The 24159-nt window shown below is 41.3% G+C and overlaps 1 protein-coding gene across 4 annotated transcripts in view; it reads right to left on the bottom strand.

Annotated features, from left to right (window-relative positions):
* plekhm3 (pleckstrin homology domain containing, family M, member 3) overlaps positions 1-24159 on the bottom strand; it is a 63298-nt gene that overhangs the window by 11113 nt on the left and 28026 nt on the right. For all 4 annotated transcript variants that reach the window (XM_033615477.2, XM_033615485.2, XM_078174642.1 and 1 more), the window contains 4 exons: positions 17987-18132; positions 16481-16674; positions 11146-11209; positions 1310-1467 (listed from right to left, as the gene is read on the bottom strand). In XM_033615477.2, coding sequence (XP_033471368.2) covers positions 1310-1467; positions 11146-11209; positions 16481-16674; positions 17987-18132 — 562 coding nt within the window. The remainder of the gene's footprint in view (positions 1-1309; positions 1468-11145; positions 11210-16480; positions 16675-17986; positions 18133-24159) is intronic.

Below are 24159 nucleotides of genomic sequence, written 5' to 3'. Positions count from 1 at the left end.
CTGTCAGAAAATCTTAACGAAAAAGTCATAGTTTAGTGTGCTCCAACAATTTCACAAAAAAGACAGTATAGTGTAGTAAAAATAATAGTATCGTATGTCTTGAAAAAAATGTAAGGAAAAAAGCTGTAATAAAAAATTTCATGAAAGAAGTCATTGTATAGTGTGTCATAAAATATATTTTTTTCATAAAGTAACGGTATAGTAGTCTATTAAATTTACTGAAGAAAGTCACAGAATAGTATAGAATAAAAAATTGTATTAAAAAAGTAATGGTAAAGGATACTGTATGTACAGTAGTATAATTTGGATGAACTGATCCAGATTCATTAGCCCTGACGCAGCCCTTTGATAAAGTCGGTAACAACCAAAATGCTTCCCTCTCTGTGTCTCAAACTTAAATTGGTCCTCACAAAGACACAAGAACATAAGCAAACATACACATTTAAAACATATTTGTTGGAGGGATCCTGAGATCTAAGAACTTAATTGCCAACGTCTGCGTCACTTTAACTGTTGTGAATGTTACTATGAAGAACTTGAACGTGATCTGCACCTTCTTTATAGGTCAATGATATTATTGAGAAGTCTTTAAATGTTAGCAAATCAACAGAATCTCTTGATACCATTGATGTAAGTCTTGCACCAGACAGTTCTGAATGTGTTTGTGTCTTTATACTGTAGTGCTTGTTCTGCTTTGTGATTCAAAGCAATGTGATGTTTGACTTTGTATGTATGATTGACACATTGTTTCACTAAATAAACTTACTTTACTGGGATCTTTTGTCTGACTTTTTTCCATTTAATCAAGACTTTTCCGTTCAAAATAAAATCCAAATCACTCATATCTGTAATCAATGACCAGCCCAGATTTCTTTGACTATGTAGGAGCAGAATGTGAATTAATTTATTTGTGTATGGTGTACTGGGTATCAGGTGTCACAGGGTAATTGGCGGTCATCATGATATATGAGGGGAACCTTTCTTTGTCTGGTCAGGTGTTCCACCCGGGAGGGTAAACAGTTTTTTTTTGACCGCTGAAGCAGCAAGGTGCAAATGGAGTTACACGTGTGGATGTATGAGCGTATCTGGAAACCTGTTCGAGTTTAATGGACACTGACGTTTTGTGACGGAAAATAAATGGACGAAGTGTTCAACTGGCAAGTTTGACTCCGACTTTGATTCATCAGACACGGTAACAATCAGCGCGTCAATTAGGTTATCCCGGTGCAGCACCTCAGTGGCTTAAAGCGTTGGCTTGGCCTCTACAATTCAGACTAAGTATGTATAGAAAGGTTATGAGGATCTTTACCTCTTGGTGGCGCTCTCCTGGAAGGGGTAGATGACCTGTCCGTTCTGGCAGAGCTCACAAATGAAACCTTTCTCTCGACACAAACTGCAGCTGAAAACATGGGAGCTGGCAAACTTGATTACCTTGGACAGAAAGGGAGCCAGTTTTCCATCAATCACCTGGAGGGTGAGGGCAGAGGAGGGATGGGGAAAGAGGGAGGGAGAAGAGAAGATAGGGCACGGTCAAGTACAATGAATACTCTTAAATGTAGCTCTTTGCTAAAAATCTTAATCAAGAAATCTTGTAAAAAGTCTTTAAAAGCAAACACCCTTCCGCTAATACAATTTACAAGGTAATTACAGGCAGTAAGACATGCATGATATGGTCAAAAAGTCCAGCCACTGGATCGCCATTGATGATATTCAGATAAATATTATTAAAGTTTGATATGTGGTGGAGGTCTGAAACTGTAGGACTCACAAATGGAGTTCCTGGAAGGCTTTGCGATCTGTTATTCTTAGTTTTTTTTTCCAAGATTAAATCATTGAATAAACTTGTTTCAAAATGACTGCAAGAAAGAAGGAATCCTCTTTGGCTTGAAGGAAAGATTGGTGACAGGAAGAGAGGAAACCAAAGGAAGGAAGGAGGAAGACAGCAAATGAGGTGAACGCCTTTTAATGGCAATGCTTGGCAAGTTCCTTTAAGAAGTGAGGTGGGGGGTTTGGCGGCGGGGGGCTGGAGTTGTATTGTCATGAACAGACAGTGGATGACTCAGAGAAAAAACAGTTAGTGAAAAGAAAGTCTGTAGAATCATACAGAAATAAAAACTCAATAAATCTTTGTCGTATCATGTTAATAATACAGGCCATGTATGTGAGACAGAGGGAGAGACTGTATCAGAGACAAACAGAGTATAAAGTAAGAGACAGAGTGGTAGAGATACAATATACCAGAGAGATCTTGAGAGAGAGCGAGAGCCCGTATTCAGATACAAGTGGTTCCACCTGGCAGAGCTCCGGACCTCCCAATTATAACCTCCTTCATGCTGATTGTTACACAACGAGGACGAGAGGAGAAGAGGAGGACGTGAGATGGAAAGAGGAGGAAGAAACCACACACAGAGGACACATAGAGGTATACCGATCCTGTTTACAGTAAATCATACACCACAACCAAGTCTGTTAGACTTTACACTGTGAATAACAAACCTACACTGAAGGCTTTTACTATAATGACTCACGTAAGTACAATCTACGATATCAAATTATCAGTCTGAAACCAACATTACATGGATGTTTTAGACCGATGTCTCACTAAAAACTAGCCCCCTAGTCGATGGAACGTTAGTCGACTAGAAAAGTCATTATTTGGCAAGATTTCAATGGTCGCTTAGTTGCAGGGAAAAAAAGGTGAAACTCTACTAGGAGCTGCGCCTTGTCAAAATAAATCAAAACCTTCATTTGACAGGACAGACACAGGAAGTCAGGTTAATTTCCAGGGCTGGTACCTGCAGTTATTCCACAGGCTAGTTAATAACATGTCGGGCAGGAAATCCAAAGTGTGGGATCATTTTGAGAAGGTGAAGGACGAACCCAAGGTGATATGTAAACTCATCTTCATTGGTCGACTACTGAAACATGACATATCATCTGAAACATGGAAGTAGCTACATGCCCATTAGCCCACAGCGTCATTAACAGGCGGCTCGCTCAGTGTGTGACGTGCACTTGTAGATAAAATATAGGCCTATATTAATGAAGGTTCATTAGTACGGTTTTGTATTTCTCTGTAATGTAGGACAGTGTTAACAATGTTACTGATACTATTCTTTCTCACACCTTCAACTCAAACCATTGTGTTGCCCCGCCCAAAATATATCATTTAATATTTAAATTAATATCATAAACAGGCGGGCGACTAGTCGACTAATGGCCCTAAATGACGACTATTGGTTGACTAGGAAAATTCTTAGTCAGGGGCAGCCCTACTAAAAACAGAATATATTTGAGTCAGTCTCTGACATGACTGATTCAACTCAAACATGACAAAACAAGCAATGCATTATGCAAGATAAAATGTCCCAATAACGTAATAAAGTCCCTGCCCAGATCTAATTTGTTTCAGCGAAAAAAAAACATGGTGTTATGGCATAATTGACGGCTGTTTCTTTGTTGGAGAAACAATCGTTCAATCAGAGAGCTTCACATTGTTAATCCTCTGGGACTGTAACATGCAGGCGTAGGTTTCTTACAGTTTCTAAAGTTGTTCTGTGTATGTTTTGGTAAAGAAAGCCGCTGGTGTGAGATGAGATCTGGATTTTAATTTAAACCTGGTTTCTACAAATGTTTTGACATGTGGGAAATGCTTCCAACATGTCTCTTAGGCCTTACAGAGAACATGTTGTACAAGAAAACTCCACAGTGTACGTGTGTTTCTAATTAAATTTTTCTTCTGTATGTGAAAAACAACTCAGTCACGTACAGACAGACAGACAGACAAACAGGTACTGAGAGTGAGAGACAGATATATGTGTCCCCACACTAAACCTAAGCAGCCCCGCTCAGTCCGGTCCAGCCCGGTCCACATGACGAATGGCTCTCCTGATGGAGGCTGACAGGCTCAGTAATTAAGGCCCTCTATAATTGGACTGGGCAGAATCAAACACTGGCAGCACAGCTCTGGTGGCTGACTGGTACTCTGGAGGGATGGTGGGAAAGAAGGAGGGCGGTGCAGAAAGATGGATGGATGGAGGGTGACAGAAGTAAATAGACGAGCGTAAAGAGGGATACTGCAATATATACAAACAACTTCATGAACGTGTATAAAGCCTGGATCGCTGATTTACCAGCGATATTGTTTCACTTATTCACAAATCTTTTCCTCCATCTTCTTAAAAATTCACATACATCTGCTGTTACCGCTTGCTATAAATATCCAATGACCTTTTTATTTATTGCACTGAAGTAGCGCTGGCCAGCAGGGTCACACTGGGACGATCCTTCAGACAGGAACTCCCAACTTCAACCCTTTTAATTTGTACGCTCGCTCACATCCAACAAGGACAACAATGAAGCCAAATATCGATGGCTGTCCTGAGTGTCTGGGCCGACCAGCAGCCAGCCCGCTGGCAGACCTCTCAGTGCTCTGAAGGGAGCTCAGGGTTGGACTTATTTCTCTCTCCAGAAGAGACAGAAATTGTTGATCGGTGGATTCTGTAAAATGATTAAAGAGTCTTTAAGTGGGGGTCGGCACACCTTAAGGGCTGCCAGATCATCACCTCAGAACCCTCCAATTTAACAGGATGGGAAAGAAAAGAAGACTTAAGGCCTTTGCACACTGAGTCTGTTTTTTCCGTCCAAAATTGTTGCACATCTAAAGATATATCCAACCTCACACTGTGTCCGAAACTTTTGTCCATCATTTAAGTTTTCAGAACAGGCTCGATTTTCTGCATTTTTCGCATCCGTCAGCGGCCTTTAGAGACATTTGACTGAGAATCAGTGAAGAAAATGTGGCGGCGGGACAAGACAGGAGAACAGATCGCACAGAATCATTTCATAACTCACACAGCTCATGTCCAACAGGTCAGATAGTAATATTCAGGCGGATGATGATGATGATGACGAGGAGGTGGGTGTGGACCTCACACAGACACAGAGCAAGCAGCAGTGTGGAGACAGAGATGTGAGGACAGCTCTGCCCCTTCATGCAGCTGCGGTGCCAAATGCAAGACACGGGGATAGAGAGTGCTAACAGATAAATAACTCCAGTGGAGAGAAGCACAAGAGGAAATGTGTTGTTTCATTTTGCCACGCATTGCAAATTGTCGCAAAGCATAGTATAAAAAAATGCATCAGACTCAGTGTGCAAAGCTTCTGTGCATTACCATTTTATAAAGTAAGTAAAGAGGTAAAGCAAACGTTGAAGAAGAGTACACTTGCAAGATAAATGTGACACATTCTAATGTCACAATGGAGGGACAACTACGCAGGTTGATTTTAGCGCTGCTCATTGTGGACTATATTGCTGTCATTGTTCATTTTAGTCAAACCATACAGTTTGAAAACGAGGCGCGGCTCCAACTAGAAAACAATGTTTTGATGCATTGGATGTGCTGAATGTGCATATTAAGGCAGTACAGGAGGAGGTGCACATTAATAATCCTCCAGGACTGTAATATGCTCATGTTTAACCAAAACAATGTGTTATGTGACTGCAATTGGTTCAGATCCAGGTTGGAACACCTTCTCACCACAAATGAACCGCACCAGAGTTCGTTTGTAACCGGACTGAGACCACCTCTTCAAGAAGGTCTCAGTCCGGTTGTTTTGGTGCACACCTGAGTGCGATTGCTGTGTTCACACCCTTAATTTGCCAACTGACCCTTTGCTAAGCCCCGCCCCTTTGTGATGGTCTGTCAAGCAATCAGAGCTAGCATGACACCCATTGTCACTGTAACTCCACTCCCTGAAGTAGTATAATATATAACATAATAATTTAATACAATGGAAAAAACATTGACTTTTTGTCGAGGGAACTTCTGGGTTGGCCGACAAAAAACATCCCTGCAGCACTCAATCCAGACTTACAGTAATTGGCATCATCAGATGTAGCTGCTAACCAAAGCAATGACACTGAACTACGTTGCAGATTTCACCTTTTAAAGAATGTGCAAAATAACAGCGGCAGCAGCATCTGTGCCAGGATTTAAATAACTTCATTCATAATATATATATTCACAGGATTATATTTACAAGCAGTCTACAGGACAAACCCTCCAGATATATTCACCTCCTTCACCCCCTTTTCCTCCAACCACAAAACACACACATGCACACACTTCACCTCCTCTCCCTCTATCCATCCTCTTAAACTCCTCCCCCTCCAGTTCAACCTCTTTTTCTGCTCCACGCAGAGTCTTTGTGTTCCAAAACCTCCTAATCCCCTAAAACTGCTGTTTAACAGCCGTTCTCCTGCCCTCCGCTCTCTCCCTTACTCTCTGTGGCTCACACACACACACACACACACACACACACACACACACACACACACACACACACACACACACACACAGACTACCGCAGCTCCATTGAGGAACTAGAAAGCCAGCTGGGATTACATGGCTGGAAAGACCAGCTCTGTTTGGATAACACCCTCTCCTAACTCTCCCTCACACACACACACACGCACAGAAGACTTGATGTATGCTGGTCATCAGCGTCTGCATGCTGGAGTCTGTCTTATCAGGGGGTTCCCAAAATTTTTGAGTAACCTACCAGATGAGTAAGAAAAACATTTTCTAGCTGTGCCTGTCTTATAGATTAAAACACAAATAAAAGCAGCTAAATGTATTTAATAACTTTGGAGTTTCCATAATAAAAGCCATGAAATTCCCTTTAAAACAATGAAACTATTCGTAAGATTAAATGAAGGTGCAGTGATGATGCACCAGTGTCTATGTTGTGTCTCAGCCTGTGGTGGTGTGGTGCTCTCAGTCGACTGGAATCATATGTAGTTGAGTCCAGGGGAAAACTGGAGCACACAGATTGTTATTCAGTTCTTCAGTTGTTGTAGTGTTTAGGTTGAGGGTTTATGTTGCACAAAAAAGTCAAATGACCCTACAACGATGACAACTACAAATTCCCAATATAGAGATTTTTACAAAGGCCTCCCTTTGACAGGTAGGCCCGACATGTGAATGTGCCCTCAAGCTATTAACTGTATTTAACTCAGTTGTGCTATGACATCACACAAAATCATGGCCTCCCTCTGAAACACAATTTTTTTAAGACATTTTTTTGTCTTTATTTAATGGGACAGATACAGTGTGAAAGGGGCAGAGAGAGGTGGGGCGCTGACATGCAGCAGGGCCGTGGGTTGGAATCAAGCTCGTGGCCATTGTGGCAAGAACACAGCCTTTGTACCTGGGGCGCCTACTCTACCAGGTGAGCTAGCAGACATTTCCTCTACTCACATGAAGCCAGGGACAACAGCAACATTTAACAAAGGTAACGTTACAAAATTTGGCTCCATTACAACTCACAAGGTTCACTGACAAAACAACTGTCTTATACTAAACACATTTTCCAAACAAATACAACATGCTAATGTTATTAGCACAAGCCTATGGCATTTTACATTGTATAAATTAGCCTAGCAACTAGCAGACTTTTCCTCTACTCATATGAAGCCAGGATAAATCACACACAAGACTTAAAATGCTATTTTTGTGGAGGCTTTATTGTCTTCACAATTTATTGTTTCTTATCTGTGAAATTAAAGTAAATGAAAGCTTCGTTTCCACTGAGGGAAATGGTTTCAGGCCATGTTTACACGAAAACAATACACTGAAAACAGAATCGTTTCTCATTTTTGTTTTGAAAAAAGTTGCGCGTTCAGACGACAACGTTTTGATAACAATTGCTGTGCACACCGATCTGCAAAAATGACCAAAAACGCTGCAGTATACATGCCAGGCCAGTAGTTGGTGCTGCGACGCTTACGCATCCTTATACAGAGCGGCAATGTATAAACAAACAAAATGGCAACCACACGAACATTTGTCTGGACGGATGATGAGGTGGAGTTGCTACAGTAAATCTACACTATGATGGGGAAGCGTTGATAAATTCAATAGGGTGAGCAGCACAAGCAGAGCTCGGGAGTCCACCATTGTTGTTGTGATGGTCGACTTTTTCGCGCATGTCTAGTGACTGGAACCCTAATATGCAATCTCCGTTTTCAGAGGAACTGCATATTGCAAGTTTAGATAACATCGGAGACGGTGCCATTTCCAAAACATTGTACTGTGGAACCTGTTTCAAAACGTTGCGTTTTCAGGCACACAAAACACCGCGTGTATTGTGTAAACGATCGGCCGATGCGCAACTAAAGTTTACTGTTTTCAGTTGAAATTGTTGTCATATAAACGGGATCTCAGCTTACAGAAATAGACAGGAGGTCTGCATCACCGCGACGTGTAGCTACATTTCTGGGGAGGTGCACGTCAGGCTATGGCGTAGACTATGGCATGGGCTCTATGTCAACGCAGAGCCTACGCCGCAGGTACGGTGTCAATTCATTGCAGACGTATAACTCCCACATAAGAATTCCTACAAAGTACACTTTTCACCCTCGTAATTGTATTCTGTAATTAGCTACAGTGTTTTTTAATAAGTCCTCGTACTATTCGTCGCCTAATTTCTGGCACATTGAAGATGATTTTTATGTTGCCCTATTTGACTTGATCCTACACCTCCACCATTGTGCATTTGACGGTAAAAGCTCCACCTCACCTCAAAGCCTTGAGCAGAAACTGCAAATCTTTCTGAGAACCTTTAACATTTACTTAAGAGGCCTCTGTGTGTCTGGACAAGTGTGAGTGGAGAGGCATGCCTGGCATAGAGAGAATGCCAGAGTATCACTGTGGGAAGCATGCTGCGCACACACACACATACACACACACACACACACACACACACTACTTTAGTCCTCACACAAAACCCCAGAAACAATCCTTAAAACCAGCAGAGGAAAAGGGCAGAGTGTCCTTAGACAAACACATATGTTTTCTCCGAATGAACCGGCTCCTAATGGGGGATATGGGTGGAGGCTATTTGTCGGGAGGTGAATAGACTTAGTATGGTCCAGGGTTTAGCCAGGGGAGTTTAGCCTTTACTGACCTCCGGGCTGGAACAAAAAAAGCCATGTTGATTAAGAGCGTCATTTTATTCAGGAGGTGAATCAAAAGAAACAAGCTTGTTAATATGGAAAACCAATTAAGAGGCAGAGTGCTTGAGAATCTCCACGAGAGGGGAGGAGGTTAGAGGGGGAGGGAAGGAGAGGAGGGAGCGGTGCAGACTCTACCTATTGTTAAAATTAGTACTGAATCACCGGTTTGGGATTTATGAGTAAATCACAGAGTTTAGCAGGGAAAGAGAGAGTGAAGGACACACACACACATATATAACACACATGTGTGCAGAGCGTGTGTGAGGCCAAGGGGATGTTGGAAAGAATGGAGGGATGTCACGCTTTGTTTTTCTGCCTGTTGATTCTGAATGTAACCAATTAGTGGAGCAGAGAGACACAGAGTGTGGGAGTGGAGGAGGAGGAGGAGGAGGAGGAGGGGGTCCAATCTCTTTCACCGTGAGAGTCTGTGGCCGAGCTCTGAGTCAGAGGGAGGGAGGGTTGAAAGAAAAAAAAATGGGGCAGGGTACAACATAATGAACATAATGACAAACAAAAGAACTTTTCAGTCATTTGTGGTCGCTTTCCTCTGACCCCTCAAACTCAGTTCAACGACTAGATACTGAACCGCTTAAGGGCCAGGATGTGTTTCCTTTTTTAATGATCTCTGCTAAAAAAAAATTCTAAATTCTCCAAAAAGCAGATTTGGGCAGTGTAACTAGTATTAACGGCAGGCATGCTTGCAAATATGACAGTTTGCAACTTGATAAGAAAATCTGCTGATTAAATAACGCAGAGAGTTAAATGTTTCCACGACTCCAGATATGAAGTCTTTCCACCAAGACTATTGTTTGCTTGGATCGGGACACTTGAAAGAGCCAACCCTGTTCTACACGGGGCTATTAGAGGGTATTACCCTCTCTTATCACTGTTTTGACATGGACTCTAGCCAAAGAAACAAAGGAGAGGTCGTGCTTACTTAAAGGATAAGGCAGGCATTATTTTATGTTTTTCGTCTTGTTAACAAACCCAACTCCAACACTGTGTTAATTTGTCTCAGTATTTTCTTATTGGAGATGGATTTATACAGATTTATACTACTTTATATACTCTATACTGTGTCAGCTCTGTGCAAAGCCTACGCTGTTATGAGCATTTATACTTGGTGTGTCTGTGTCACTCTGCAGTTACACCTCCAAGACACTAGTTGGCGGCGTGGTTTCTGTGAAGTGCTGTTAAGTTTAGTTGATTCAAAACACACATTAAACACACATTAAACACACATTAAACATGGCTTAATAGAGACAATGTCAAACACAAGAACACAAATCAGCTTCACTATAACTCGCAGCATTCACAGACAGACACTTGTCTTTAACTGGACACATTTTCCCCACAAATACAACATGCTAATGTTATTAGCACGAGCCTTTGGCACTTTACATTGTATAAATTAGCCTGATGGCTAGCAGACTTTTCCTTTCCTCATATGAGGCCAGGGACAACAGCAACACTTAACAAAGGTAACCTTACAAAATACTGCTCCATTACAACTCACAAGGTTCACTGACAAAACAACTGTCTTATACTAAACACGTTTTCCAAACAAATATAACATGCTAACGTTATTAGCACAAGCCTATGGCATTCTACATTGTATAAATTAGCCTAGCAACGAACGGAGGTTTCCTCTGCTCATATGAAGCCAGGATAAATCACACACACGAGTTAAAATGTTATTTAAAATGTCTTATGTCTTTTTGTCTTATCTGTGAAATTAAAGTAAATGAAAGCTTCATTTCCACTGAGGGAAAATATTTTCAGCTTACAAACAGACAGGAGTTCTGCGTCACTGTGACGTGTAGTTACATTTCTTGGGAGGTACATGTCAGGCTATGACGTAGGTTACTGTGTCAATTCGATAGAGAAGTACATCTACTGATTATTTGGGTGTTTGGTGTATGTGGAACTGAGGCGAAGTAATCTACAGTGTGTGTGTTCATGGTCATGAAGGAACACCCTGTACAACAAATTAGCTAACTTATATTTTTATATTTGAAGCGGATTTGGCTGTTCAATATCAACATTTAACTATTTGTTCAATACAAGCGTGTGTGTGTATGCGTGCACGCGCGTGTGTGTGTGTTTGTGTGTGTGTGTGTGTGTACCTGCTGCAGGTCTGCCATGGAGTACAGGTGAATGTGCTGTAGCAGGTATTCCCTGGGGAAGATCCTGTGAAAACACACACAAAAAAAGTTGTAATGCATCATATTTACAAAAACAAAATAATCGTTGAATAATCATGATCGAGGTAAAATGTTCACTTAATTGTGATACTGAGTTGAGGTCATATCATGAAATGCCCTATCTTGCACCATCACAAAAACTACCGAACAATATTGGGGAGATGGCCTCTGTGTTCCTGTGTGCCACCATGAACATCAGCAAACTGCCTCATGCTTTTAAATTAGTTACTACACTATTTTTTTTAAATTTTTCATTATTTATTTATTTCAGTCCAGTTTTTTAAAAAACAATACTTTCAATCTTGGGAACATGTAAATAAGGAACAATGATCACACACTGTACTGAATACAGGCATTACACAGGTTTAATATTTAACCAACAGCCTTTCAGTTTACACTGCTAAACAAAATAATAGTATTAATCTAAGAGTCAGACGCACTGCATGTTCTAACGTTAAGAGACCAAACACAGACAGGAGAGTGTGTGTGTGTGTGTGTGTGAGGCCTCCTCTCAGACCACTAACACGGATGGCACCATGTTAAATCCTGTCTAAGCTGTGATGAGTGTCACCAAAACACAAGTGTGTGTGTGTGTGTGTGTGCGTTTGTATTCATGTGTGTGTGAGATCCAGCCACCTCTTGGTGATAGGCACCACTGATAAACTACTCTGTTTGGTATGTTACCAACGGTTACCACATCAGACACACACACTAGGGTCCAGCTATCAAACACACACTGGCTCCTGGTTGCCCAGATGAACACACCCTTAAAGTGTGTGTGATCTTGATAAAAGTACTTGAGAACTAACATATTTTAGGATTAGATTACAAACAGAAGATACACAGATTCGTTTATATGTACAAACACACACACATGCCAACAGATGACAATATTTGTTTAAGACCTGATAGTATTTAATTACTTATTTTATTTCCCTCTCCTCAGTGTGTTTCCAGTCCAGCAGACACACCTCTGATTACAACTCTGTTATCGCTCAGTGATTATGATCGTGTACTGAAGGAGGGACCTGAGTAAGTGTGTGTGAGTCAGCAGATGTAGGAAGTCCTACAAATGTGTGTGTGTGTGTGTGTGTGTGTGGGCAGGGGGTGGTTAAACTAAATCTGTTACAATCTAATGCAAACCAAAACCAAATCTTATCTTAATCAAACTTATAATGTTCAACTTGTGTTGACACAGTGTCACTGAGGTGTGATAGGCTACAACTTTTTGGATGCTGTTAGTTGTAGTGTAGTTAATGTTTAAATAACTCTTAAATACGCATTTACATTAATGAGGTGGGTCAGGAGGAAGTTTTTTGATTCGAAATTACATACTACAGGGGTTGCCCCCCAATAGTCGGCCAGGCGATAGTCGACCAGAAAGGTCATTAGTCGGCAAGATTTCATTTGTCGCTTAAGTCGCCAGAAAAAAAAACAAAAAAACGTGGAACTCTATTAGGAGCTGCACCTTGTCAAAATAAATCAAAACCTATATGACTGGACCATGTGGGAATTTAATTTGAAAGGGCAGACACAGGAAGTGTCCACACTCAGCAGTCAGACAGGAGTCAGGTTAATTTCCAGGGCTGGTACCTGCAGTTATTCCACAGGCTAGTTAATAACATGTCGGGCAGGAAATCCAAAGTGTGGGATCATTTTGAGAAGGTGAAGGACGAACCCAAGGTGATATGTAAACTCATCTTCATTGGTCGACTACAAACATGACGTATCATCTGAAACATGGAAGTAGCTACATGCCCATTAGCCCACAGCGTCATTAACAGGCGGCTCGCTCAGTGTGTGACGTGCACTTGTAGATAAAATATAGGCCTATATTAATGAAGATTCATTAGTACGGTTTTGTATTTCTCTGTAATGTAGCACAGTGTTAACAGTGTTACTGATACTATTCTTTCTCACACCTTCAACTCAAACCATTGTGTTGCCCCGCCCAAAATATGTGATTTAATAATTTAATTAATATATCGAAAAGATGCAGGTGACTAGTCGACTAATGGCCCTAAATGATGACTATTGGTCGACTAGAAAAATTGTTAGTCAGGGGCAGCCCCACATACTACCTTTTACAACCTCAATTTCCGCTACTACCTCAACCACCTAGCACTCCTTCACAACTACTTAATAAACATAAGCAACCCTCTTCTACACCCCCAATCAATGTTATTTGATTAAGAAAAAATTGTGGGTTGAGGAGGTATGAACTTTTTCAGCTCCTGAATAGGGGTGTAAATCCATAGTTTCATCACAATACGATATCATATTGATTCACTGGACAACGATACGATATTTGTCGATATTACAAAGTCTGCCATGATACAGTTACAAGTCGATGCAATTCTGGGGCCTTCGACTGACTCAGAATTGCAAAAAAAAAACCACATTGAAAGCGCCTAAAAGAACGCAGCATCCTCATTTGGAGAAAAAAGGTGGTGGAGTATAGTTCAGGTGCCCTCCAGCAGCACTGCACCTATGTTTACCATGCATATTAAGCAAAGATTCCTCTGCAACATGCTATTAAAGATGAAATCCTCAAGTGGTGTCTGAGAAAATAGTTAAAACCACAGTGCTGTCTAACCTACAGCCTTCAGTGCCTCATGTGGTTGTGCCTGCGATTGTGTTTTCCATGGCTCTCTGCATGTATGCAACAGACATCTCTCTTCAGATCCCCCCCTGAAGTAGACTGATGACTAGGGGAAGGTTTTAGCGCCACGGCCCTCATCAATCCTGCAGTGTTTGGAAGTGGCGTGGCACTAGCCGGCACTAGCTAATGGGACAGAAGTAAACACAGAACGCCATGATGCTGCTTGTCTCTGTGTTGCAACAGGGTGAGACTAATATGGGCTTTTTTAAAAAGCTGATAAAACACCAGTAGTTTCAGTTTGACGCTGGTTGGCAAGCTGGATAAAAACATATAAATAATGGGATATTAAAAATCTTTATGAAGACTATTATAGTGATCAGATTTTACAGTTTAAGCATCTCGTGTTGATATTGACAATCAATATGTGTAATTCTGCAGCTGTACACTTTCCAAACTCATTGTCCATAAACAAAAAACATGTCAGAGGAAGTGCAATATGTTGAAACCAGCAATACGCTTTGACATTTTCTTTCCATCTACATCATACTATACACAGGCATATTTGCCTTGTGCTGCATACTGCACATTTTTAATGTACTTTTTAACATTACCTGCCCAGAGAAGTTACTTGAAATCTGTAGCTTTTCATATTCTGTATTTTGTTCCATATTTTGTCTCTAATGTATTCCTTTTTTGACATGTAACTTTAAGTGTATTAAAATAAACACCAAGCACAAATGCCAAAAAAAAACAATATAATGCAATATAAAACCCTGACTGTATAGAAAGTGTGTTAGCAACTGGAGGCGGCTTTTTGTAATTGGTTTTAATGAGAATGAAGCTTTTTGCTGGCTGGTTTTGCGTTGCCATGCACCTCATATTTGCTACCGTTTTTGCTGGAGCACTTTGAACTCCTCAAGTTGAAAAAAACTTCAGCTAAGAGCGGAAAAGTGCCCCATGTCATTTACGCTTTTTCCCCATTGTCCAATCGGATGATTTGAGAGGCGGGCCTTCTGTGGTGGTCACGACAACAAGTTTACAGTTGGAGGAGAAACTGGTGGTAGCGGTCTCTGGATACACAGAGTTATACGGCCCAACAATAGACAGCAGGTTGTCAAACTGCTCCCGAATCATCCTAAAATATGCCTGGAGACAGCCATCATGGAGGAGAAGTTCCTGGACCAACTGGTGGTACTCCCCATGATCCACCCTCTTTTTTTGGGTCTCATGTACCCACACAGATCTCTGTTTCCCTGTGTCCAACAAACTATTTACTGACAGCCTCTCACCCTCAACCAGAGCTACAGCAAGTACCATCAAAGGAGGCTGGAGCACTCGATAAAATTGCAGAGCTTTTAATAAGGTGCAAACAGACTGAAGTTTCGACGCTACTGCGTCTTCTTCAGAGTCAGTATCGAGTGCTCCAGCCTCCTTTCATTTGGGTTCACTCATTTTTTGAAGCGGCCCACTTGATGTATTGTCACCTATATTTCATTATTTAGGCCACGATTACACAGAAAGCGTTTCGCAGGTTGCAAAACATGAAATGCACCACACTCAATTTTTCAATCGAATGCTGCTAGTAAAACAAACAAACAAACAAAAAAAACAATGCTTGCTGCATCTTTTTATTGTTGCCTGGCAACCACCCCATCACCCTAACCTTCCTGTGTAATCAATCTACTGTTTATTTATTTTATTTCGATGCTACAGTAGCATCGAAACGTCAGTCTGTCTGCACCTTATTAAAGCTCTGCAATTTTATCGAGTGCTCCAGCCTCCTTTCATTTGGGTTCAGTCATTTTTTGAAGTGGCCCACTTGATGTATTGTCTACTATTTTGTCCTGTGCTGTGAGCACCGATCCAGTTTTATTTTTGGCTGAAGCGCAAGAGTGCCTTTCAATGAAATATAGGTCTTAGAGCAAAACAGCCATCGCAGGCTTAAGCATTTTTTCATTTACCTACAAATGAAAGATGCATAATGCAGAATATACTAATGAATGCATTATATGATATTTTGGATTTCCAGTGACTTGCATTCACTATAATTACTAGTTGATTCAACTAAATTACAGCAACAATTCAATATCATTTGTTTTCTACAACAGTGTCCTTGTTACTCTGGATGAATCCAATGACCTCACTGTGACCTGACTTCTTACCAAAAAAAAAACCCCCTGAAAACTAAAATTATTTGCATGGCTGGATACAGTTTCTGTTAATCTGTGGATAAAAAAATGATACTTTTTAGGAGTTATCAGGGTAGACTGGAATTTGATTAATATTCTGTCTGCCGAGGTAAGAAGCTTCTCCTTTAGAAAAAGTCGGATCAGAGTGTATTAGTGACCTGGAGCGAGTCGAGGAGCATCCATCAGCTCACAGACAAGGCTTTCAGTGTGGGACCCCACTCAGATAAACACTCATCCCCCCCGACCATCACACACATGAACATATACACACACAGGCACACATCTTTTATGTATATGCAGCATATATACACACAGGAATGCATGCAGATAAAAGTTATAGCAGTGTACACGCAGGCACTCAGACACACACGTGTAAACACGGATCATACAGGGAGATGTTAACAGTCTGAGCGATCAATCGTTCAACAGAGATATACCAACACAACAGACTTCACCGCCAACCTACCTTCGTCTGAGGTCCTCGGCGACGGTTGCTCTGCAGCTGAACAGGTAGGCCCGCAGTGACTGGAGCTGCTGACGGAGGCGCAGCACGGTGCTGAGAGGCTCACAGTGCTCATACAAACAAGGGTTGAGCTGCTGGATGTCCAGCAGAGGCTCCTCGTACACAAACTCCAGGAACTCCTTGGCCTGTTTCGACACCTGGAGGGCACATCAGAGTTTACATCAGGATCACTGCATCAAGGACAACAGATTGGTGAGGGATAGTACCCAACGAGTTGTATGTTCCGTGACTGTAATGGATGATGTGGAGATGAAAATCCTTTTAAAAACCTCAGAGATGAAAAACAAGGTATTAATCAGTGAGCTTTAGAGGTGCTGGTAGGTTGACTTTCTTTACCTTTGTACAGAGCCAGACTTTATGCTAAGCTAAACTAATGTCCTCTGGTTGTAGCTTGATATTTTGGGGTGGTATCTGCAAGGTGCACATCTGCAGTGAGGCGGGCACTGTGCCAGACTGTCATGGTGAAGAGGGAGCTGAGCCGGAGGGCAAAGCTGTCAATTTACTTGTCCATCTATGTTCCAACCCTCACCTATGATCATGAGCTCTGGGTAATGACCGAAAGAATGAGGTCGTGGATACAAGCAGCCAAATGAGTTCCCTCGGAATGGCGGCTGGGCTCAGCCTTAGAGATAGGGTGAGGAGCTCGGAGTAGAGCCGCTGCTCCTTCACATCCAAAGGGGTCAGTTGAGGTGGTTCGGGCATCTGAACAGGATGCCTAATGGGCGCCTCCCGATAGTGTTCTGGGCATGTCCCGCTGGTAGGAGGCCCCGGTACTGTAAGCAGCACACATCGAAGAGGAAGCTACGCAGACTGCAAACCGCAAATATAGCAAGACGAAACACCACGTGGACAAAGCTCATTCCAAAACACAAGTGAATCTTGGGTTAGCTTTCACTTTGACTTTCGATGGCGAGCGTGTTTACAAACAGTAACCAATAATCCTGCATACTATATCTTTAACACTTTTATCTGAATAAAATAAGACTTTAAAAATCTGATCGTAATTGACTTGTATTTGTTAAAAAGGAAAGAAATTGAAGAACACGTGGGACTTGAATTTCCAGGACACCGCTCACTTACTGAAAAAGAGTGGCTCTTTATGTATTCATTCACTTTACATAACTGCTTATCCTGTTAGGCGTCGGGGTGGGCTGGAGCCTATCCCAGCTGACACTGGTCGCCAGACTATCACAGGGTTGACATAGAGACAGACAACCATTCACACTCACATTCACACCTACGGACAATAGAGTCACCAGTTAACCTGCATGTCTTTGGACTGTGGGAGGAAGCTGGAGTACCTGGAGTAAACCCACGCTGACACGGGGAGAACATGCAAAGTTTTCAAACACGTTTTTTTGTTTTGTCTTTTTTAAGAACAGAACAGTAAGTATGTTGAGACGGTGGGTATTTTCATATAGTTGTGTATGTGTGTGTGTGATATCCCACCTTGTGCTTGCTGGTGTCCCAGTTGTGCAGTAGACGTGCTGGGATGAGGAAGGAGTTGTCCTGATGGCAACTTGTGCAGTAGTACCAGCCGCTGTAGTAGCAGACCTTTGCTTTTCCTCTGGAGAGACCGACGGGACGCTGACAACCTGATGAGACAATCACTCAGTAAGTACGTGTGTGCTTATATCTTATTAATAAATACATATATGACACTAAAGGGTGTCTGAATGTCTCTGTTATCATGAAGAAACCAGTTAAAATTTCAAGACAGTATCGAACATGGGGATCAAACCAACACGACAATCTTTTTTTAAATAATTTTTTTATTGGCTTAATTAGATAAAGACAGACAGGAAGGGTGGGTCACAGGTCAGCATCAAACCAGGGCCTCTGCTGAAGACTGAGTCTTAAGTACATGGGGCACCCTCAACTAGGGCTGCCACTAACAATTATTTTCATTCAAACCCCAAAATTATGTCATCTAATGTCTTGTTTCCTACTCATGCCGAAGGGTTTTAGTTCACTGTCATGGGAGAGTGTGTAAAGCTGCCAATATTTCAACGTAAGAAGCTGCAATAAGAGTATTTTGGGGTACTTTTATAGTACTTTTCTATGAAAAATGACTCAAACCGATTAGTCAACTACTAAAATAGTCACCGATTATTTTAATAGTCAATTAGTCATCGATTAGTCGACTAATCGTGGCAGCCCTACCCTCAACACAAAAATCTTAATGTAAAACAAATCGGTTTTATCTCTGACTTATTGGACACCAAATAATGGCTCCAGTAAAAACCTGCTCCATGTGTTCATTCAAGGTGTTGCACAAGTCAACCGTTAACAGTCTGCTGGAGCTGAGATCAGGAGAACACAAAGCTTGTAGTGTTAATGACTTGGTGTTAATATGTGTCAGTTTATTGCCCCTCACTAAATACCGCACTAATCTAACCGAGTAAATCTGTAGATAATAAACAATACCATCCAGGTTTAAGAAGGAACTCTGACCCCAATTAGGTATTCTGTTGTACCATACAAACAGTGATAACAGATCTTAATGCACCAATTAGAAAACTGTACAGAAATCCGTAAATGGAGGTGTTTATTCTGAGCAAGGGTTCAATTTTCAACCTGTTCTCAAGATTTTTCAAGTCAAATCTCTGTGCACAGCAAAGTGCAACATTTTAAATGTCTTCAAGTAGAGACTGTCTGAAAGTGTATCTTCTGTAGTTTTGAGCAGTATGTCACAAAGTTTGTGCAATCATGTTTTTATAATCTTAGAAATATTTCAAAAACACAATCCATTTTAACTTTTAAAGACACTGAGACATTTTACACGCCTTCATTTCTTCACACCTGGATCACTGCGACAGCCTCTATTCTGGCCTGAATCAAAGATCTTTTAATCAACTTCAGACTGTACAGAATTCAGCTGCCAGAGACGTGATCACATCACTTCGGTTTTAGCCTCTTTACACTGGGTCCCAGTTTGTTTTAGAATAGATTTTACTGATGACTTTTAAGGCTCTTTATGGTCTCTCCCAGCTATATCTCCAACCTCTTAGTACCGTACACGCCAGGACATACTTTGACGTGTTTTGTCTGTTCCAGAGGCCCGGCAGAAAACTAAAGGGGACAGAGCATTTGCTGTCAGGGCCCGAAGGCTCTGGACCAGTCTGCCCGAGAAAATAAGGTCGGCCAAGTCAGTGATCTCTTTTAGGTCGCTTCTTAAAACATACTTTAACGGAGAGCCTTTCCTGATTTTACTTGACTTTTAAGTTCATTTAAACTGTCTTTTATTTCCTCAGTTTTTATACACCAAAGTGGTTTTATCAGTTCTTTTTGAAGTTGTTGTTTTCATGTCTTGTCTGTTTTAATTACTGACACCTAGTGCACTTTGTAACTAAATAAATGAAGATAAAGATCCTGCCTCTCCTTATGACTGCTGGCTTTTCTGCCCACCTTCATGGCATTTAGCAACAGCTATAAACACTTTGTCACCAAATTTAGTCACCAAAGATTAAATCTATACTTAAACCTGACGTCGTTTTGTGGTGTAAATCTATCTTTAAATGTGGTGTTCTTAAGAGGTCCATAAATGACAATGTGTGTGACTACTGATGATGAGCAGTCTCATCATGAGGTGCTACTTGCTGAAGTAGGAAATACCAATGACTAACTTATTTCTGAGGGAGACTCCACCTAATTTTTGTGTGTCCACTCCCACCATCTCACTCCTGATTCAAACGTACGTCCTTCAGTATGTCCAAAACCTTCTTGTTGAGCGTATCTTCCTTGTTTGCCAAAAAATCTATCTGCCAAATTCCCTCGAAGTAATCCCTCAGAAAACAGATTCTTGGTTCTTCCAGTAGTCACAACACAGCGGGCTTCAGTACAAAAGTGTTTTGCAGACCTAAAGTACAACAGATCCTCAGCTCTATTCAGCCTGATAGCTGCCCCCCTCTCTGCTTTGTCTTCTCCACTCTTTAAAGTTTATTCTTCACCCAAACACCCGGACCTGGTCTCTGATCACACACAAACAGCTGAGCGCCACAGGCCTGCGACAGGTGTCTCTTATCCAACACAATCTCGGAAGACACGAGGCCTGGAGGAAAACAGCGAGTGAGGAGAGGTAGAGAAGAAAAGAAGCAGAAGATTGTTATCTGGGTTTTGGAAAACAGACGCACGGAAAGCCAGAGAAGAGACGTAGGGCAGAGGAAGAGAGACGTGTGTCAGCCTGTTTGTCAGTGGTGCTTCAACAGAAGAAACAACACAGGCTGACAAAGGGGAAACAGAATGAGTAAAAGGCTATCGAGAGATGAGAGGAACGAAGGAAGTGAATGAAAGAGAAGAAGAGCGAGATCAAACAAGGACAGATGAAGGCAGACAATAATGAGAAGTTAGGTCAACTACTTCTCTATCATGGACGAGAATCTGATGTCTGAAAAAGACAGACAATAGTCTAATCAGTACTGAGAGCTGCACTGCTGCTTTATCCACTTGAAAGAAAAAAGACTCATGTTGGAGCATCAGGCAGCACCACACACACTGAATGATGCACTGAACTAGAGTTGTAACTACCTGTTTATGGGTTATTGATAAATACTTTGGTGATAATGAAAAATGGTGACATGTTAAATCATTTTGATATGTACAAGTGGTCCAAAACATGACTGTCATTCAAAGTTCATTAAAATTTAGGTTTTATTTTTGTAGTTTGGGCATCAATTATGATGCTCATATGTCAGTTGAGCTCATTACAAATATATCATGGTAAATGGTAGATGGACCTGCACTTGTATAGCGCCTCACTCAAAGCGCTTTTTACACTACGAGTGACATTCACCCATTCATACACACATTCATACACTGGTGGCCGTGGCTAAGGTGCCACCTGCTACTCAGTTTTAACACACTCACACACAGATTAAACAGCCATTGGGAGCAATTTGGGAGCAATTTGGGGTTCAGTATCTTGCTCAAGGATACTTCGACATGCAGACTGGAGGAGATGGGGATCGAATCGCTGATCTTCAGATTAGTGGACAACACGCTCTACCTCTGAGCCGCAGCCAAATAAATAAATTTGACAAATAAACTTGTGTCTCAATTAGAGGCCTGGTCAGGTTGCCAAGCAGTTGATATATATATATATATATATATATATATGTATGTATATATATATATATATATATATATATATATATATATATATATATATATATATATAAGTTCTTTGGATGTATAAAACTGGGTTGTTGGCTACCTCAAATAATGTGTCCACTCCTTGACTACCCTGTAAGTTATTCATATTCCTGTAGTCTGTAAGGGTCCAAAAGAATCTAAAGGGTTTTCCATAATAATTAATCCAATTTGTGAGCATTGTTTTAACAGGATAAAGTGGTGTTGTGTTGTGTGCCTGGTGCTGTAACTCACTCTCTGAGTTGAAGGTGGCGGTGTTGTTTGGGCTGAGAAAGCTATGTGTAAGTAAGGTAAAGGAGGTTGTTGGGTTGGTGTGGGGAGCAGTGAGACCTGGCATTAGGGGAGTGTCTCTGGGACGCCAGAGATCACTGTCTAGCCTCCTGGAGGTGTCGTGGGACCAACTAGACGAAACACAGGTGAAAGGAGGTTCCCACCCGATGACCCCAAAGACATGTTAGTTATCACTGCTCACTGGTCTGTATAGTTAAGCCTTGCCATAATAGCTTATCACAGGGCTTAGGAGGTTATTCACTGAGTGCTGATCCTTTCTCTAGAGCACAAACTTCTTGTGTTTATTTGAATGTGCTGTCTGTGAGAGTTAGATTAAATGAATGCTCTGAAGCCTTGTTTTTAAGTAATATTCATAGTGGTTTAAACAAACAATTTGATCATATTTCGCATCTTTACTAAGTAACATTTTGTGTGAAAGGAATTAAAGGCCTGTCCCAAATATAGGCCTGTTGATTTCAATGATTTAAGCAAATAATAGCCTACTACTACTATTTATTAATTTAAGTTTAACGGTATCACTACTATTACTATGTATAGTGGACAAGCTTTCAAGCACTGGTGCTAACATGGTCCCCAGAAAGTGCACTGGGCTTGAAGCCAATGTTCGTCGTGGCCAAACAGTGGAATCCCATCTGTCACATGATGCCCTGTTGCCCAAAAAGACTTTTTCTTTCCATTGACAATGTGCAAAATCACTTGTTTCATTGGGATTTGATTCATTTGGTCTGATAACATTTGGAAAGTCTTAAAGAGCTGCTGGATTAAATCATTTTATTCCCATTTAGGTTAGTGGAGTGCTATAACAGCGGAAGTCTCTGTGTGTCAGTTATCTGGGTTAAATTATACAGGGCAATTAAACTGTTGTGGCTTCTTGGAGCAACTTTAATAATAATCAACAGAGCCCCACCTCCAATGTTGTATCCTGTTCTCTTTATACATCCATGGTGCTAACTCAGGACCCATGCCAGTCACATTGACCCTCAACTGGCACTCCATATTGGTTCCAAAGGGATTTCGTGAAGCTATGCTGCTGTATGGGCTCTACGTGTTCTTTGCCAAGGACTGGGTCATCTGGAGCTTTTGAAGCGCAGCTTGAGCTCCTTCAAACTAATATTTTTTTAAAGAATGTGGCTAAACTCTACAAACTGCATTTATATCCATCAGACATCTGATCACAGTGTGAGTCAGACCACCTTCAGATGTGGTCTGGCTGTGATCATCGCATTCTGATTGTAATACTTCTCGACATTTTCAGCAAATCCATAAAACACTTTTTTTATGAGCTGTGTGCCAAACATGGCAGCAATCTAAAAATCATCTATTTTCATCACTTTAAACAATGGATATTTGTTTTTCTTTGGTTGAAATTATTGCTTGTGGATAAAATGGAAAACAAAGTCTTATCTCATCCAGGGACCATGATCGAATACACATGTGTAACTCTGCAGGCTAATTACAGCAGTGAGCTCATGCTGTTGTTGGGGTGGATGCTCTTTCAAAAAAAAAAAAAGCCACAGTCCACTGGTTGGGAGCCAGCAGGCAGAGGGGATGGTCAACAGTCAGAAAAACACTATGTCACTTCGAGGAAAGAGCTGACCACCATGCCGGCTTTCTGGCCAAGTGTGGCCTCGAGTTTGGTCGGCTGCTGCCGCGACCAGAGGAACAAAGACACATACGTATGTAGCCTGAAAACATTTGCAAACTAAATAACAACCTTTAACCTTAACCTCAAATTCTATATCATACAGACAAGAAGAGAACACACCCACACGTACCCACACATGGAGATACTGTAAATGTCCTTCTCCCAAAGCTGGGGCAGTCTATAATGAGCTCTGTACAGTAAAAAAAAAAAAACAGTAAAGCCTCAGCAGATAAAGCATGTGGGGCTAAGGCAGGAGAAGAAGAAGTAGACAAAGGGTAAAATAACACCAAGTGTATAAATCTGATGCTGACCAGAACCTTAACATGCACTTAAACAACCTCAAAACAGAGAGCCCTCCGCAGAGAGAACATGGAGGAGACTGGAGACTGAGCAAACAAGGAGAGGTTGTGACGTTGTATGAATAAAATATAAACAGTACGTATTTGCTGAGTTTCAGATAACTAACATTGTGTGTTATGCTTTTTGAAGCAAGTAAGTGAGTTAGTAAATACAGAATATAGCGTGAGAAAGTATGTAT

The sequence above is a fragment of the Epinephelus lanceolatus genome, chromosome 14 (genome assembly GCF_041903045.1).
Source record: "Epinephelus lanceolatus isolate andai-2023 chromosome 14, ASM4190304v1, whole genome shotgun sequence".
In the NCBI taxonomy this organism is placed as follows: domain Eukaryota; kingdom Metazoa; phylum Chordata; class Actinopteri; order Perciformes; family Serranidae; genus Epinephelus; species Epinephelus lanceolatus.
The sequence above is the reverse complement of the archived record's forward strand: the minus strand, read 5'-3'. Positions and strand labels throughout refer to the sequence as shown.